General features: G+C 37.4%; 1 protein-coding gene across 2 annotated transcripts in view; it reads left to right on the top strand.

Annotated features, from left to right (window-relative positions):
- spock1 (SPARC (osteonectin), cwcv and kazal like domains proteoglycan 1) overlaps positions 1-16,019 on the top strand; it is a 69,134-nt gene that overhangs the window by 47,128 nt on the left and 5,987 nt on the right. For both annotated transcript variants that reach the window (XM_088432013.1, XM_088432012.1), the window contains 5 exons: positions 1,845-1,959; positions 5,535-5,667; positions 8,782-8,902; positions 15,368-15,487; positions 15,763-15,984. In XM_088432013.1, the coding sequence (XP_088288139.1) occupies positions 1,845-1,959; positions 5,535-5,667; positions 8,782-8,902; positions 15,368-15,487; positions 15,763-15,984 (711 nt within the window). The remainder of the gene's footprint in view (positions 1-1,844; positions 1,960-5,534; positions 5,668-8,781; positions 8,903-15,367; positions 15,488-15,762; positions 15,985-16,019) is intronic.

Here is a 16,019-nt window from a genome sequence, read left to right as displayed (position 1 = left end):
GGAATTGACTTTGTTGTGCTCTTTGTAGAGTTCCTGAAACATTGACTAGCTTTTCCCTCGGGTGCTGGTTGCTATGGATCTTTGAATGATGTACATACATTATGTGCCAAAAGTTAAAATGTATTTTTATCCAAACAAGGGATTTCAAGCAATATTTATATTGCTCTTACTTGGTCTAATTTTGAGGTGTTTCTATGCATTACTTATCATTGTAAAACGATATAAGTTTACAATTCCACCACATGAATAACTCAATTTTCATATTGTGACACAAAAAGATTTTTATGGCAGAGCCGGTCACATATGTGGCTGAGATGAAAGCACTCATTTCTATGTCTTTGTCTTCATTCTAATTTGTCTCCGAGCAGAGGTCACACGCTAATCCTTAATTGTCCTCCAGTCAATCCGTTAGTTGGATACAAACTTCATTCCCCTTGCTCTTTCTGAATTCTCAGACTCTTAACTCTCCGTGCCCTCTTCGCTATACTCGTCTGTCACTCCCCTGTGCTGATAAAGTCATTTTAAAGTGAAGTGATATAAGATGCCTTTTCCTTGGCACTGATAGATAGAGGTGGGGACACTTCCAAATAACCAAGTGATGGAAATATGACGACGGACGCCTATTTTTTTTAAATGTATTTTTGTGTCAGTGTATGTTTGGCAGATTTTACGGAACAAGCTTGGGTATAACATGGTGCTGTACAGTATTTTAGAAGATTATCTAACTGGGTGGGTTCAGTGTGCTGTAAAGATACAGAAAGTGGTCAAATATCCTTTGACAGTCACAAGTACTTGGTGTGTTTGCATTACAATTGCACTGAGAGTAAAACCATCATAATCATGTCACACTCTTTGGCAGTAATGCTGATAAAGTGGCTTGTAAACAGTGGTGCATTGTGAGATCAGGTTTGAAAGTAGTTTGATCTCATCAGATGCCAGCTGGGGCTCAAATACAAACCATTATCCTCCTAATGAAGACAAGGGCATTGGTTTTTATATGACGCTAGCAGTAACATGGCAAGGACTCGGCTTTCTCTCTGGGCCAATCTCTGATTAGCGACACTGAAAAAGCTGTTGAAGCAGTTGCTGATATTATGTTGTTTAAAACATGACCTGGTTCGCATTTGCATAAAATCCATTTGAATAGCTTTTGAATGCATTTATTTCACCTTGTTTTTAGTGTAATCGGTGTAAATGTAAATAGTGTCCTCAAAAGCAAATTTAAAATTGAGCGCCGAGGTCTGTAATGTACAGAAAATGCAGCTTTATATTTAGGGGCTAAGTGATACTGCGGAAAGCCTTACATTGTGATCACGTTGTTAGTTTTAGAGGTGTGCAAAAAATAAATTAATAAGAATAAAGATCCTCATTTACTATGATTTAGAATCGATGAAAAAATAGCCCATTAATTGACAGTTCTCCTTGCAGTCAGTACCTTCAAAGATTGTTCAACAGCGCCAAACTTTCTGCTTAAGAAAGACAATGCTGTTGCACTTATACTGCCGTGAAAGTGCAAAACAACTTGCCCTGCAAATGTTCACCGTCCAATAGAACCAGCATTCTCTGCTCTAAACAAACGGGACTATTTCAAACATGTTTACATGATGACACTGAAAATGAAGATTGCACTATGCTTTGTTCCTATATGAATATATTAAATTTATTGTTCATATTTATTTAATATGCACTAAATTGGACCAGCACTCCCAAATGTGTTAGATAGAAGCTATAGAATGATAATAAAGGTATTTTATTCTATTCTGTTGTATTCTTGAGACAAAAACATATTTTTCAACCTTTATTTTGAGTGTCCCTCATGTCCCATGATTTCCCTTGTTCTTTAGGCTCTGACACTACGAAGGACCCCTGTCTGAAAGTTCGCTGCCCTCCTCATAAGGTGTGTGTCAGCCATGACTACCAAACAGCGGTGTGCACCAATCACAAGCAACCAACTCACAGGTAAGGGGCGATTGTAAGCTCCATTATGCACAGTTGGGTTAAGAAAGCTATTCACTATTCTGCAAGACTCTGCTGACAGCAGGAAAACATAACGCTACAAAATAACTCCTCTCTGCTTCACTGAAATGCTTAAACATATTTGCAAAACCAATTAATTATTGTCAAACTATACACTTATTTGTAGACTCTGTGCACTCAGTCAAGGCACTATCAGCTCTAATTTGTTTGTGCTTTCAACCTTGCAATGATCCTAATTTCAATATTTTCTTCCAAACTGTTTCATCTTAAAACGTCATGATCTCCAAACCGCATCTGAAAGTAATTTTTTGTCATTGCCTTGTGTCATTGATTTTAATTGATTTCTCATTAGCTTCTAAGTCATTAGCTTCTAAATCAATTTGTTTTGATCCTTCCCCCTCATATTGAACTAATAACACATCCAATTTACCGCTTAATGCATCAAATGATTCCAATGCAATCTGTATTTTGCCAACGCATCAGTCACTTAAGCTACAGACCATAAAATAATTTTGGCCTGGTTTAAATTGTTTTCATGTGCCCCTTATTTCATCGTTTCTGCTTCAATAACTTTGTTGCTTTATGCATATTGTTGAGGATTCACTTGAGCCGATGGTATACGTAACAGTGGTTCTCAACATTATTTCAATGGCAAGGCCTCTATGACTTTTTATTTCTCAGCCAAATCCCCCCAAACCAGCTCCAAAGCATTTTTGAATGAAAAAAAAGACTTAAAGCAGTGTGTTGCGCCATCTGTATCTGATTTATTAAACTTTGGAACTACATTTTAAGTGGTGTCTTGGTGTATTAATTGCTGCAACTCCAGAAGAATATAAAATAAAAAATGTTTAAAAAATGGACAATTGTCTCCCTAATGACAAGGCACATCTGTGTAAAAATTTACAAATGAACGGCATACAGTGTTTTATAGAAGTCATTGTAAAACAGTTCACATAAACAGTTCACATAAATTCGCCTCATGTTCAAAGTAATTTGGTCCTAAATTGACAAGAAAAAAGATATGTACTTCTATCACAGCATTACAAAGCATTAAATTAGATTTGCTGATACCTGATGAAACCTTGTTAAAATCTCTTCTACTCCCAGGGGCTACCCATACCCCAATTTGAGAACTGTTGGTACAGTAGCCTATATATGCTATATATGTTTAAAATCAAATGTTAAAATATACTATCTAGGAGTTATTAGCTTGTAATAATACATTTAGGTCATTTCATTTTTTTTTTTCAGTACGGTGCGAAAAAACATGTTTCCACACAGAACATGTTTGATAAGCGAGAAGAAGGTTAAATGTCTCGCACTCTAGCCGCACAATCCTCTGTAAACAAATAGAGGGCACATTAGCTTCTGGCAAATGGATAACAGGGCCAGTAATATGCTTTTGGAAGGAGGTTAAAATTAACTAAGTACCACGTGTACATCAGAAAAAGCTAGCATGGCTTAGATGGAACTTGCAGCAGCATTTTAACAACCTCTCCAGACTCCTCAGATTGAACCAAAGCAATAACAAATGCTGTTGGTATTTTTATAGCATACTAATTCAGCTGTGCCACTGCCAAAATGTCACCCAGCCAGCCTGATTTCCTCACTGCTCGTGATTTGCCAGGCGAATGCTAAGTTCTATCAGGACTTGCTTCACACTGGCTTCAGGGAGCTGGCTTGTTACTGTGGCTTAAGTTTTTCCATACACTATAAGTTATCATTCTTACCTTCATAATAGCAAATGAATTATGATGTGTGCCTGGTATACTTTTGTGTGAATTTTCTGAAAAAACATTACCGTATTTGACTTTTTAAACGTATTAATGCAAGTGTCCAACTGTTGAATGTTTGCACTGCTCCCAAACAAGGAAATCAACAGCAAAGTTCACAACAGGTGTCTATATCCATGAATCAATTAGTCGGATTCTTATTTGAATTAATTGTGTTCTTCAAACAGTTGTTTTAACATACTATTCACATTTTGATATCATTTGAGACCAAATGACTCTTGGATGTATCTCAATTGAATAAATAAATAAAGTTCTAGGGATGAACCGAAATAAAAACGTTTAGTTGCAGAATTGCTTTACAATAGCAGCCTAGAAGCAATGCCTCTCTCCTTTTTCCTGTGCGAGTGTGTGAAATCCAGAAAAAGGCTTCCTTTTTTTTTTGTTTTTTTTGCCTTCATCATAACATCCATTTTCAGACGTATTATTTTGGTTTTTATTTGTATTTCAGATTGTGTTTTTTTGCCATTTCTGACCAAAAATCTTTGGTGGCCGAAAATTTGGTGCATCCCTTTTCTTGTCACTTTTATTGATTTAATTTAGCCTTAGAAATGTCAAAAAGCAGCCGGCAACATTTCAAAAAGCCCAACTGAGGTACCCGGTGTAAATTCTTACCCGCCACTGTCCTGCTGTGAGGAGGCTGTGGTACCGTGAAATTAGAGCTCTTTCAAATTAGTGCAGCATGGGAGATCTTAGCAGTGTGCTGAAGCATTGTGCATTGTGAGAAATGTAAAAACAAGAAAGAATATTTCCTGTCGTTCACTTTTAGTTGGACGCGTTTGATACATGTGTCCATTTACCCTATTAATTTCCCAAAGTGATATTTGCAGGGCCCAGAGTAGCATTTTTTGGAAGGTGGGCTTAATTATTTACTGCATGCTGTGTATTGTATGCCATCCCTTTTCCTCTGTGTTTTATTCATCAAGTTTATGTACCTGTTTGTTTCTCTATTCTTCTGTGATAATTAGTGGTTAAGGGAGTGGATCTGAAAGATCACCTTACACTTTGTTTTGTTTTGTTTGTAATTGTCATTAAAACTCAGTATACTATTGCACCACCTGCAAAAATGTCTGAAAACACTGCAGTGTGCATGCCGGGCCAGCTGTTGGCCATGACATGTACCAACTGCTTTTTCTATTCAATGGAACAACCTTCGACTGCAAATATGTGATCTGTGAATAAATATTTTATCGAGTAATATAAATGAACACACCTATACTGAAAAAGTCATGAATACAAATGCTACAGTGCTTCTGTGAGGTACTTGCCCATGCCCTTATAATGTTGTTAAATTGAATGAATTATTCAATATTATATTACAAATCATTTAAAAATTAATAATGCAATAAGGCATTGTGTTAATGTTTAGTCTTTTTTTTTTCCTGATAACTTAGTTTCCTACTAATGACAGTATTTTTTCACAGTTGGTGCATATTCTGGATTATAAAGTGCAGTCTCAAAGAACAGGTCTATTTGGGGGGATATTCATTTATAAGGTGCACTGCATATGAGACAAATTTCCGCATAATAAGGGAACAAAACAAGTAACAGTTAATAGGACGCAACGTCAAATTTTGAGAAAATGTTAGTATTTTAATTTCGCTTTGTAGTCCAAAAACTACAACATATTCTGGTTCTCTATCTGTCATTGGACCTGTTGAGCAAATACTTGGCAGGAATACCTTTTCGCCTTGAAATTTATAAGTGCTTGTGCTATATTGATTTTTTTTCTTTATGAGAACACTGGTGATTTTTCTTGTCACGTAGTGTGAAAGCCCGGAAAGGCAGTTTGGGCCACAAGCATAGGCTTCAAGTGGGCACTCATGGGAACTGCAAACTGTGCTCCCCACGCCGTTCAAATCCAGTGTGTGGCTCTGATGGACACACCTACACCTCCAAGGTAAAGTGCCCTGATGTTTGTCTGTGGTGATGATAATTACAACTCTTGTTTTCCTTTTTATGTCTCAGTTTAAATGCAATTGGTGAAATATGTACGGTATTTATTCTGTTTCAGTTATTTATCACATAAATATAATTTATTACATTTAATAACTGTTACTCTTTAGAATCCTTCAATCTTTCCTTTTTTTTTTTAATCTATCTGCCTTCTTCCAAAATATCAACAAGGCCCGTACGTGGAATATGAGCTCTCTTGGCAAAGCTCTTCTGTATCCTTCTTATTGTTTAGCTAGTCCCTTGGCTCTGAAGTCTATTCTCTCCTGCATGTGATAGACTGCAAGCTAACATTGCCATGATAGCTTTTCTATAGAAATATAAGATGACGTGAACAGGTATATCAAGTAGAGCTGGGTGTGAATAATGAATCTGTGTCAAAAATAAAGAGTGAAGGCTAACCAAAGTGCATAATGGCCTTCCAGCATTGAGTGGGTTCACAGAGATCCATCCGTGCGCGCAAGTAATATATTATTGTATCCAATTATGTTGCCTATAGTAACATGCAGTGCCAGATGCAAAACCTTGAGATTAAATTGAGTAAGATGCATGCTGTACAGTACTTTTCAAAACACAGGTCACCGCTAATGTTCTAGTTTGAAATACCTATTGCATACCACTTCTTGACTTACTGACTTTTAACACAGTATAATGTTGAATACAGCAGGACAGATTCTGGACTCATTTCATATCTCATTTTATAAATCAACAATTTGGAAAGTCGTAAAATCGAGGTTTAGCGGCACAATGCAGGATGGGTAGTATGCAAGGCGTGTTTACAATAATTACTAACGAATTAATTGTGGCATTTAAGGAAGTTGAAGACAAGCTATGGCTGGATATATTATGTATAAGCTATGAATGTTACATTTATGATAATACCGTATTAAAAAAACAATATACATCATTGTTGCCTGAGCATCTTGCATAAAATTATTTTTTAACAAATCAAATCTTTCAATCTGTCTTTGTTAGCTTTATCACTTTGACTAAAATTTCAATCGTCCAAAATGAATGGGGAAAAAAAAAAACACACATTTTATTTTTTGAACTAATTTCTCAGCCCTAGAAGTAAATAATTCAAATGGATTTGTTTGCTTTAACTCTTTAATATCTTAAACTTTAAGCTTTGGGCAGAATTTACTTATGCAATGTGCACTATTAATCTGTAATCCACTTTTAGCTGGAAATAAATCAAATATTAATGTGACTTATAAAGTCCACTATTTTTGGTCCACAGAAAACCAAACGTTTGGGTTTTGAAGGTGTGTGAAGGTGTTATCACGTCATGTGAACATGTAATATCCATGACACAATGAATGTTTTTTTTTTCAAATCAGCACGATTATTCTGAGTTCAGTAATCAGAGTTCATTTGCTGAAACAACAAACAAACTATTGCACAGCTTGAACCTGCAACTACAGCATGAACGTATGTCAATTTTAATCTATGGCTTGATATGATTCAATAATATACAAAACAGTTCTAACACACTTTGTGTTCTGCTAATTGTAAAAGTTTATTTCTGCGCACATTTGAATAACCTACTGCAGTAGCCTGTGCCGGAGGACTGAAGTGTTGAGGGAGGATAAAAAGGAAAATTAGGGCTAAGAAATCTCTGTGCCCTTTGTGGCAGTTCAGCTACTGTAGTTCAGCTGTTTAGCTGGCAGACTGATGGGGCCTCATAGTCCGATGTACTCTTTTCAGTAAGCCGCTCTATCATAGTCTAATCCACACCATATTATGACATTACATGCCCGACTCATTATAACCACATACATTCACGTGCACACAAACACACACACACCCCTGCATCATATTAAGTAGACAGTGCTCACATCTCCTGAGACCTCAGTGAAGTCAATTACTCCTTTCCTCTATTTTTACTCCTTGACTTGACTCAGGTGCTAAAACAGTTTCATTAAAACCACATTAACCCCTGGAGAGTGACAACTATAAAGATTCATGGGGCATCTATGTGTGCAGACTGTGGCGGGGGGAGGACATCCATCCATTTCCTAGATGTTCTCGCTCACTGTCTCCCTAGCTAGACAGCTAATTCAATATTTTGACAGTAGTACAGAGAATTGTCGTTTTTAATCGTCAAATGTCTTTAAAGACGGGCCCTTCTCTGAATCGTTTTCCAACAAAACACAACTGAGGTCATTGGGTATCAGAGGAAAGCTCAAAATATTTGTTATTAGAAAAATTATCTACAGTAATTTCTAGGGATGGAATGAGTGCTCAAACTAAACAATCGCATGGGATTTTCTGTACAGCATGAGATTTACACAGCCAGGATTATATGTGATCATTACAGCACTCTTTTAAAGAGCACAGAAAATACAATGTTTATTAAAGAAATTGAAAAAAAGTATATGAATGACTCAAATATCAACAGCACTTGCCAAAATTATAGGCCTTGGTTCTTGTTTGTGTGTCTTTGATGGAGTGAATATTATAGTTATAGTGTATATTTTGCTGAGCAGAGTTATATTCCTCGAAATGATATAAAAATTAACAATTTATAAGCCCATCTCAGTTGTCATTCATCTTAGAAGAAATCATAATTACTTACTATTCACTCACCTACAATGAGATATCTTTAGCAAAATGAAAGAGGACTCCAAACAGAAACGTTTCTTCTTAATCAGCTCTGAATTGTTCTTGAATACCAGAACATAATTTTGCTGAGGTTACATCATACCTGTCATTCAAGCCTTCTATAAACCCTTTGTCAGCAAAAAATGTGCAGCATGTCATTAAAAAGATGTGAGAAACCAACTATAATGAGGCTGTTTTTCAGTTGTTCCCTAAAATAATCCAACCAATGAAAGGTTTTTGTGCGAGTTAGAAAAAAATATTACAATTAAACACTGAATGATGAACTTCACCCATTGAGTTAATTAAATAATATTATTTGGGGCACCTGGGGTACGGAATATGTTGAATATCCATTATGTTTTTCTTTTCCTTTTTTCTTCTTGTTTGTTTGTTGTATTTTTTACTGTGTTTCAATAAGAGCTCACAGTTAATTGAATTTTCTTTTAATAATTCCCAGTGTAAATTAGAGTTCCAGAGCTGCCTCGCGGAAAAGACGATCTCAGTGAAATGTGATGGTGAGTGTCCGTGTTTGCCTGGACAAGTGCTCAGCAAGACGCCTTTGAAAAGTGACAAGACCGGTGAGTGTGCTCCCTATTTTGCATGTCTGTTTACATGTCAAAGCAGCTCTCCTTTTAAATATGATTATATGGTGAGACTAAAGGATGGGCAGATGGGTAGAAGTGGAGTTATTCTTGAATTCACTTGAGAGTTCATCCCTTCTTTCAGCCATTTTTGATCTCAAGCTGCCATCTCAGACTTTTCAGCCACATACAAAAAAGAGCACCCTTTGTGGTGATGCCTCAAAATATCCTGCAATTCACAATGTTTCCATTGCCCCACCCACCCCCCGTTTTTTTATATTATTTTCTCTCTACACCATTCCTCTGACAGCTACAGCAACCAGTGATGGAGAGAGTCTGTGTGTCTTGTTGTTTGTCACAAAAATAGGATTTTGTCTGATAGATGGAGAGATTCTGAGGGAGAAATGCAATCTAAAGTGGTGTAGCACAAAAAAGGATGGATTGTTTTTGTTAGAAATTCCTCCCTTTCCAATATGGGAGTATTGCGATGATGATGAATAGTAGTGGGATTCTTACTTTTTACATCCGTATATCCATCATTTGACCATCTGTTTTAGCCGCCACACAGTGGCGAGATGTGCATTTGGTGCAAAGACACTTACTCGACTTCACCCACACACTCTTAAAACCACCACTGTCTGCTACAAATGAAACGCAATACTATATCTAAAACACACTATAACTGTATCTGTTAACATGATACAAACATAATCAGTGTAAATAAAAGTACATTATATGATCTGTATGTATATATATATATATATATATATATATATATATATATATATATATATATATATATATATATATATATATATATATATATATATAAAACTCAATGTATTCGTGTTTGTAGATCCCATCAGATGTGTTTTCTTTGTCAAAAGACTGACAAACTGACTTCGTGACTGACAAATCACTAAATAAGATTTTGTGCACCTTCGTTGGCATCATTCAGAAGTAATTAATTGGATTTACATAACTGGCTTTTTAGTTTTCAAACCAATTGGTTTTCGTTGGAATTTTTGAAAAGGAATAATCACAGGAACCAAAGTTCAATACGTGTTTGGTTTACAGAGTGTGGCCCTCTGAACAGAATCTATTTACCCGTCTGGGTCCATTTTTTCACACTCACAGTAAGCTTGCTTTTAAATGCAGTCCTCTCAAATGTCTTTCATTCCAGTGTCACTTTTTTTTTTTTCTTGCTGACTCTGGCAATAAAAGTGTCATGCTTGTGCACGCATGTGTGTTGTCATCCGACCCGATGGGATCTCACATCAGATCAGTGGCTCAGAATGGTAAACAGATGGGGTTGGCTCTAAAGGTGCAAGTGTTTGTGCGAGCGTGTGCCAGATTCTATTTCGATGATAAGATTCAGCACTTTGAACTTGGCTGTCAGTAAACATGAAGATGTGATCATACAAACCGTATCGTGCATTGTAACTCTAAACTTGAAAATTGCAATGCTGTTTACATTGTTTATATGTATCGATCCAGACAGGATGGAGTGTAAAATGTAATTGTACTATGTTTTGATACCACCTTAAGCAATAGGATACCAGCTATATACTGAAATAAAGGATGCTGGACAGACAGACAGATACACAGACATTATAGCTTTGCTGCTAACTAGCGAGTAATCTTGGGAAATTAAACACACACTCCTCAGATTTGCTTTTAATTTCATGTAGTATACATCCATTGGCATAAGCAACCCTAAAATGGGTGCTTTATGATTGCTCAATTACATCGGCTGTGTATCCTTAATTACAGAGTCTGTTTAGCATAAGCTGTTACCTTAATTAGAGGAATGTCTGTAATGAAATATCAAGCAGACCTTAATGAGCTCCTCATTGGCTCATGATAGACCTCCATGTTGTGTCATCAAATGCGGTCCTGCCAAGAGAAGTTTCCATTAGGGTCTGACCGATTAATCGGCCGGCCCATTAGATTGGCTTATTATGGCATTTCAAACACTGTCCAAAAGTAATCAGCCAAATGACCATGATTTGCCAATAGTTTGCACTTTTTACATCCGTGTACTCTAACCATATACAGCAGTTGTATACAAGGAACAAAGTGTGTACGTCATGAAATTTGTATAGAAACTACATTTTGTGGACTTCAAAACAAAACCATGCCACTACTTTACCCACATCTTTGAGCATAAATATGGCACCCATTTAACTACTAGTAATCTTTTCAGAGCTATTCAAATTAATTACCGTGATTACCCAATATTTTAATTAATGGCAAAAGAGAGCAAACTAGAAATTCTTGAGGTAAGAGTATGTAAGAATCCCACTTCAGAAACACAATCCGATTATTTCCATCGCATTATATCTAAGTGACCATTCACTTCCTGTTTATATTCTTTCTTTGTTTAAACAAATAAACCATTAGCTCTGATTGATAATGCCAAGGGAGTGGGATGAAAAAAAAGATGCTCAATTACCTCACAGAAACAACCCAACTTGTTTTATTTATAATCCCCACAAACAAGGCACCGACTAGACGGTCCGTACTTGTTACGAGTATAATCTGTTTCCATTTTACTGATAAATGTTTAGGGTCGGCGTTATATCACTGCAAGGAGGACTATGCTGAATGTCTGTAAAGGAGAAGGGTGAAAGTGATCATTATCTGACTCTACTCACCTCCCCGTCTGTGAGAGCGTGCTGGTGATAAAGGGCAAACTAAATCCAGCGTTCTGTTGTTTTCTTTTTAATGAAATTGACCCATCTAGCTTCTAGCCCCTCATAACTTTTAGTGGCACTTCGAGCTGCGCATCTACCGCAACATCCCATTGTCTTACCTGCAATCTGGAGGTCAACACTAACTACTCTTTTGTCTGGCTCAATTCTAGAGTTTTTTTGCTCTTTGATTATAAAAAATGGCGCCTTTAATGCATATATAAACTAGAATGGAATTTCTTTTTTGTCATTGCATACCGGCATACAACGAAATTGGGTGTGCTGCTCCGATTGCTGCATATTAATATGAACAAAAATAGCTCTGGGGGAAAATTGTCTCTGAGTCTGTTTGTCTGGCTTTTTTTTAGCCCCGTATAGGCAACCGGAGGACATGAGTATGAAGGCATGATGACCAGGATGAGTTCTGTCTGAGAATGTTCCTCGCTCCGCTCAGATAACGAAAGCTGGCAATATGTTCCAGGGAGGGCAAAGTAGACCCCTACACAAAACAAAAAAGCGATAAAGGGTGCATGGATGAGTTTGGTGAGGAGGAACGTGAAAGCCCTAAGCTAAACTGCATCAAACAGCTTGGGAATGAATAAAATCACACTATGTGATTTCTATACTTCCACCTTTAGTTCCCAAAACATTTGTCTGCTAATAAAAATGAGTTCCAGATGATTTGTTAAGGATAAAACAATTGGCGTGGAATCAATTGTTTCGTTATTTAATTGATCATTAACCAGGCACAAATTTTATTAGCTTAGCTTTCCTATAATAAATTAACATCTGTTGTGTCTTTATAAATGTTGCTGCTCCTGCGACTTGGAATATGCACCAAAGAAAATTCATTTAAACCATCCAGTTTCCCTGGATTTTTTTTTCAACAAATTTAAAATAAGTGAATGAGAAGCATTTCCTCTGTGAGGCTGTGGTTTGATCACTTCATTTGCTTTCCAGCGAGAAATCGATAGGTGCAGTGGTGCAGCATCTCCTATGATGTGGCTCCGTATCGGTCTGTCATGGTGAAGGAGCTGAGCCCAAAGGCGAAGCTCTCAATTTACTGATCAATTTACGTTCCTACCCTTACCTATGGTCACGACTTGTGGGTTGTGACGAGAAGATATGAGTCTTTCCTCCGCAGGGTGTCCAGGCTCTACCTTTGCGACAGATTGAGAAGCTCAATCATCCGGGAAAGACTCCATCGAGCCGCTGCTCCTCCACGTTGAGATTAGCCACTTGAGGTGGCTCAGGAATTTGGTTAGGTTGCCTCCTGGATGCCTCTATGGTCAGGAGTTCCAGGCGTGCCCTTCCCACTAGGAAGAGATCCCGGGAACAACCCAGGACACGCTGGAGAGACTTACCGTATTTTCCGCACTATAAGGCGCACCTAAAAGTTGGAGGAGAAGGAATGATAACTACTAATTGGAAAAATGCATATAAATGCACATATAAATGCATATAAATGCACTAACGCTAACTCTAACCCTCGTCTGCATGATGGAATGAGGAGTAACATGGTAGAGTCTTCGAAGCCAGAATCCTGACCTTATTACACTTGCTAAACTCTGGAGATGAAGACAAACTAAATTTGTGCTTCTTGTGTGACTTTTTATTGGTAACTCTTTCAGACAAAAAGAACATACTTCTTGAGTATGTGTGGCTGTTTATTAATTTGGGTTGATTCCTGATAGGTGGATGGACGGATGGATAGTTTTGCTTTTTATCATAGCTAAGTTGGCAAGTGTGGGAGAATTCCAAGATGATGGAGCTCCTCTTTTTACACTAGAGGGTTTGGAGTGTATTTATTCCTGGGGGAGCTGTCCTATAGCAGAGGACCAAGGGGAAGTCAGAATTAGGTGATCTCAAGTTGTTCCTCTTCAGGCCATGAACTAGTTGAGACTGAAATGACAAGTGACCCTTCTCATTGCAACCAAGTAGTGCAGTCAATTTTCACCAAAATTCCCACTGCTAATAATGAATTACTAATATGCATCACTTCTGTAATTCTCAGCATCATACATTAAATGTTGTTTATTCAAAGAGCAATAGTAATAAATAATAAATCAGTAACACTCATGTTAAAGGTCTGTCACAACCACTGTGGGCATGAGAATTGTTGTAATTTTAATGCATTGTATCTTTTTATAATACATTCAGTCAAAAAAAAAACAAAAAACAAATGAACAAGAAAGCAAGCCTTCCATTGTATATCAATATATTTCTTCTTTTTTTTAGCACATTCTCCATCTAAAACCTACTCGTAGAAAAGGTGTGAGTGACCAGTCTGTCACAAGCAATTCATATCATACCAAGTGAAGGAGAAATCAAGAGACCGTCGACACTTGTGTTGTAAAGCAAAGTGCAGGAAACGGGAGAGCATGAGATGGGGAGCTGGAGCGGTCATAGCACTCAAATCAAAAGATGAAAAAGTGTGAAGAAGAGGAGTAGGGCAGGGTGAGTGGATATCAAAGCGAGACACAGAAGCACTTATCTTTGGAGTTTATAAGGGGATGTGTTAGGGGACAGATGGGAAATGAAGCACTCAAAGCAATTTAGGGGAGCAAAAGAAACAGGAGACAGGAATATCAAAGTGGTTCTCTAAGTCATGAGAAAAGTCAGGAAAGTCTAGATAGATTTGATGAAGCTCAGGTGAATGTATAAAGCTCAGAAAATGCATGAGTGCGGTTGGACTCAATGAACAAGTCTGTCGGGAAATTTGAGAGCGATGTCAAAAGCGCAACGTCTCACTGAAGGAATGGAAGACAATGGAGAAAAAAATGACACTTCGGAAAGAATTAATAAAGCTGTATCCTATGTGGTCTGACTTAGGAGAAGCAATGAAGCTCCATTTCTCTGCACAGAAGTTGTATTTCTAAAGGGAAGGCTCATCATTTTCGACTGAATTGAAGAATTGGTTCCCTGCTGTAGATGATTGAGGATGGGGATTGCCATCCTTTTTTTTTGTTATTATTATATCGGGCTCTTTGATGCACTTGTTTTCTTTTTTTCTTTTCAGTTTTAGTTTTTCTGTTTGTTTGTTTGTTTTTAATTTCAGGCATCTTGATGCAAGTGTTTCTTTTTCTGTTTTAGACTAACCCATTAGTATTTTTATTGACTTAAAGAAGGCTTTTGACACTATGGATCACATTATACTTTTACGTAAAATAAAAAACTATGAGATCTAAGGAATAGCCTTTAAATGGTTAAAGTCTAACTTAACTCAAAGAACTTTTTTTCTTTTATACATTAATGACATATACTTGCCATCTGAAAAACTAAATGGTATCATGTTTGCAGAGAGTACTACAACCATGCACTCGGGTGAAAATCTTAAAAAACGTTCTTGATGAAGAACTCAGGGGTGATAAACACCTGGTGCACTTTAAAACGCTTTTTAAAAATCACCTCCTGCTTATATATGCAGAAGAAGAAAACAAATAGTTAACATTTGATGATTGATCTTAACTTTTTAGTTCCATTTTCACTCTAATGTATGAATCTATTTTTTTGTTTCTTCCATATACAAGATGTAAATGCAACATCAGTGATGTGAACAATTCTTTTGTTAGTATTTTCAGTCATTGCTAAGTTCTTTGAACTTCAACCTACTAAACATCAACTGTACGTTTGTGTTGTTTTAAGATTGGGGCTTAACTTAAGCCCTGTCTTAAGATAGCGTTTTGTTTTCTAGGTTTGATTCTGTACACCTGCAGTAAATGAGTTGTACATTGAATGAATCTGTTTTCATATTTGCATGTTTTTGTAGTGTGCACTGACACACAGCTCCACAGTCTGGCTGCCAGACTCAAGGACTGGTTTGGAGTTCTCCACCTCGATGCCAACAGAGACCTTAAATCCAGTGACAGCTCTGACTCAGCCACCGGACGTGAGTACATCAGCCCTGTGAAGTGTGTGAGTGTCAGTGTGGTCCATTTCTGTAGAGCAGCTTTTGATCCTCATGAGAGATGGTAGTGATGTTGACAGTGACCCCGCGCTGTTCTCTGTAGCGTCAACACGCTTCAACTCAGCTGAGCTGCACTCACACAAAGACACACACAATTACACACGAGCGGGAAGCTCAAAGACAAGAAATACAAGCAGCCTCTGCGCTAACACTCGAAAATGTTCACTTGAGGCATGTCTCTGCTTTGATTTTATTAGACTTTGACACCAGCATCTTGCCTATCTGCAAAGACTCCCTGGGATGGATGTTCAACAAACTTGACATGAACTTTGACCTCTTGCTGGACGAGTCCGAACTGAGCGCTATCTACATGGACAAGTACGAGCTGTGCATGAAGCCCCTCTTTAACTCATGTGACTCCTTCAAAGACGGCAAGCTGTCAAATAATGAGTGGTGCTACTGCTTCCAGAAACCCGAAGGTGAGCATTTGAATATGGCTTGGAAGCGTAATTGC

Source organism: Hippichthys cyanospilos, chromosome 13 (assembly GCF_059441005.1).
Source record: "Hippichthys cyanospilos isolate Australia breed blue-spotted pipefish chromosome 13, RoL_Hcya_1.0, whole genome shotgun sequence".
NCBI classification, from domain to species: Eukaryota; Metazoa; Chordata; class Actinopteri; order Syngnathiformes; family Syngnathidae; genus Hippichthys; species Hippichthys cyanospilos.
The sequence above is the reverse complement of the archived record's forward strand: the minus strand, read 5'-3'. Positions and strand labels throughout refer to the sequence as shown.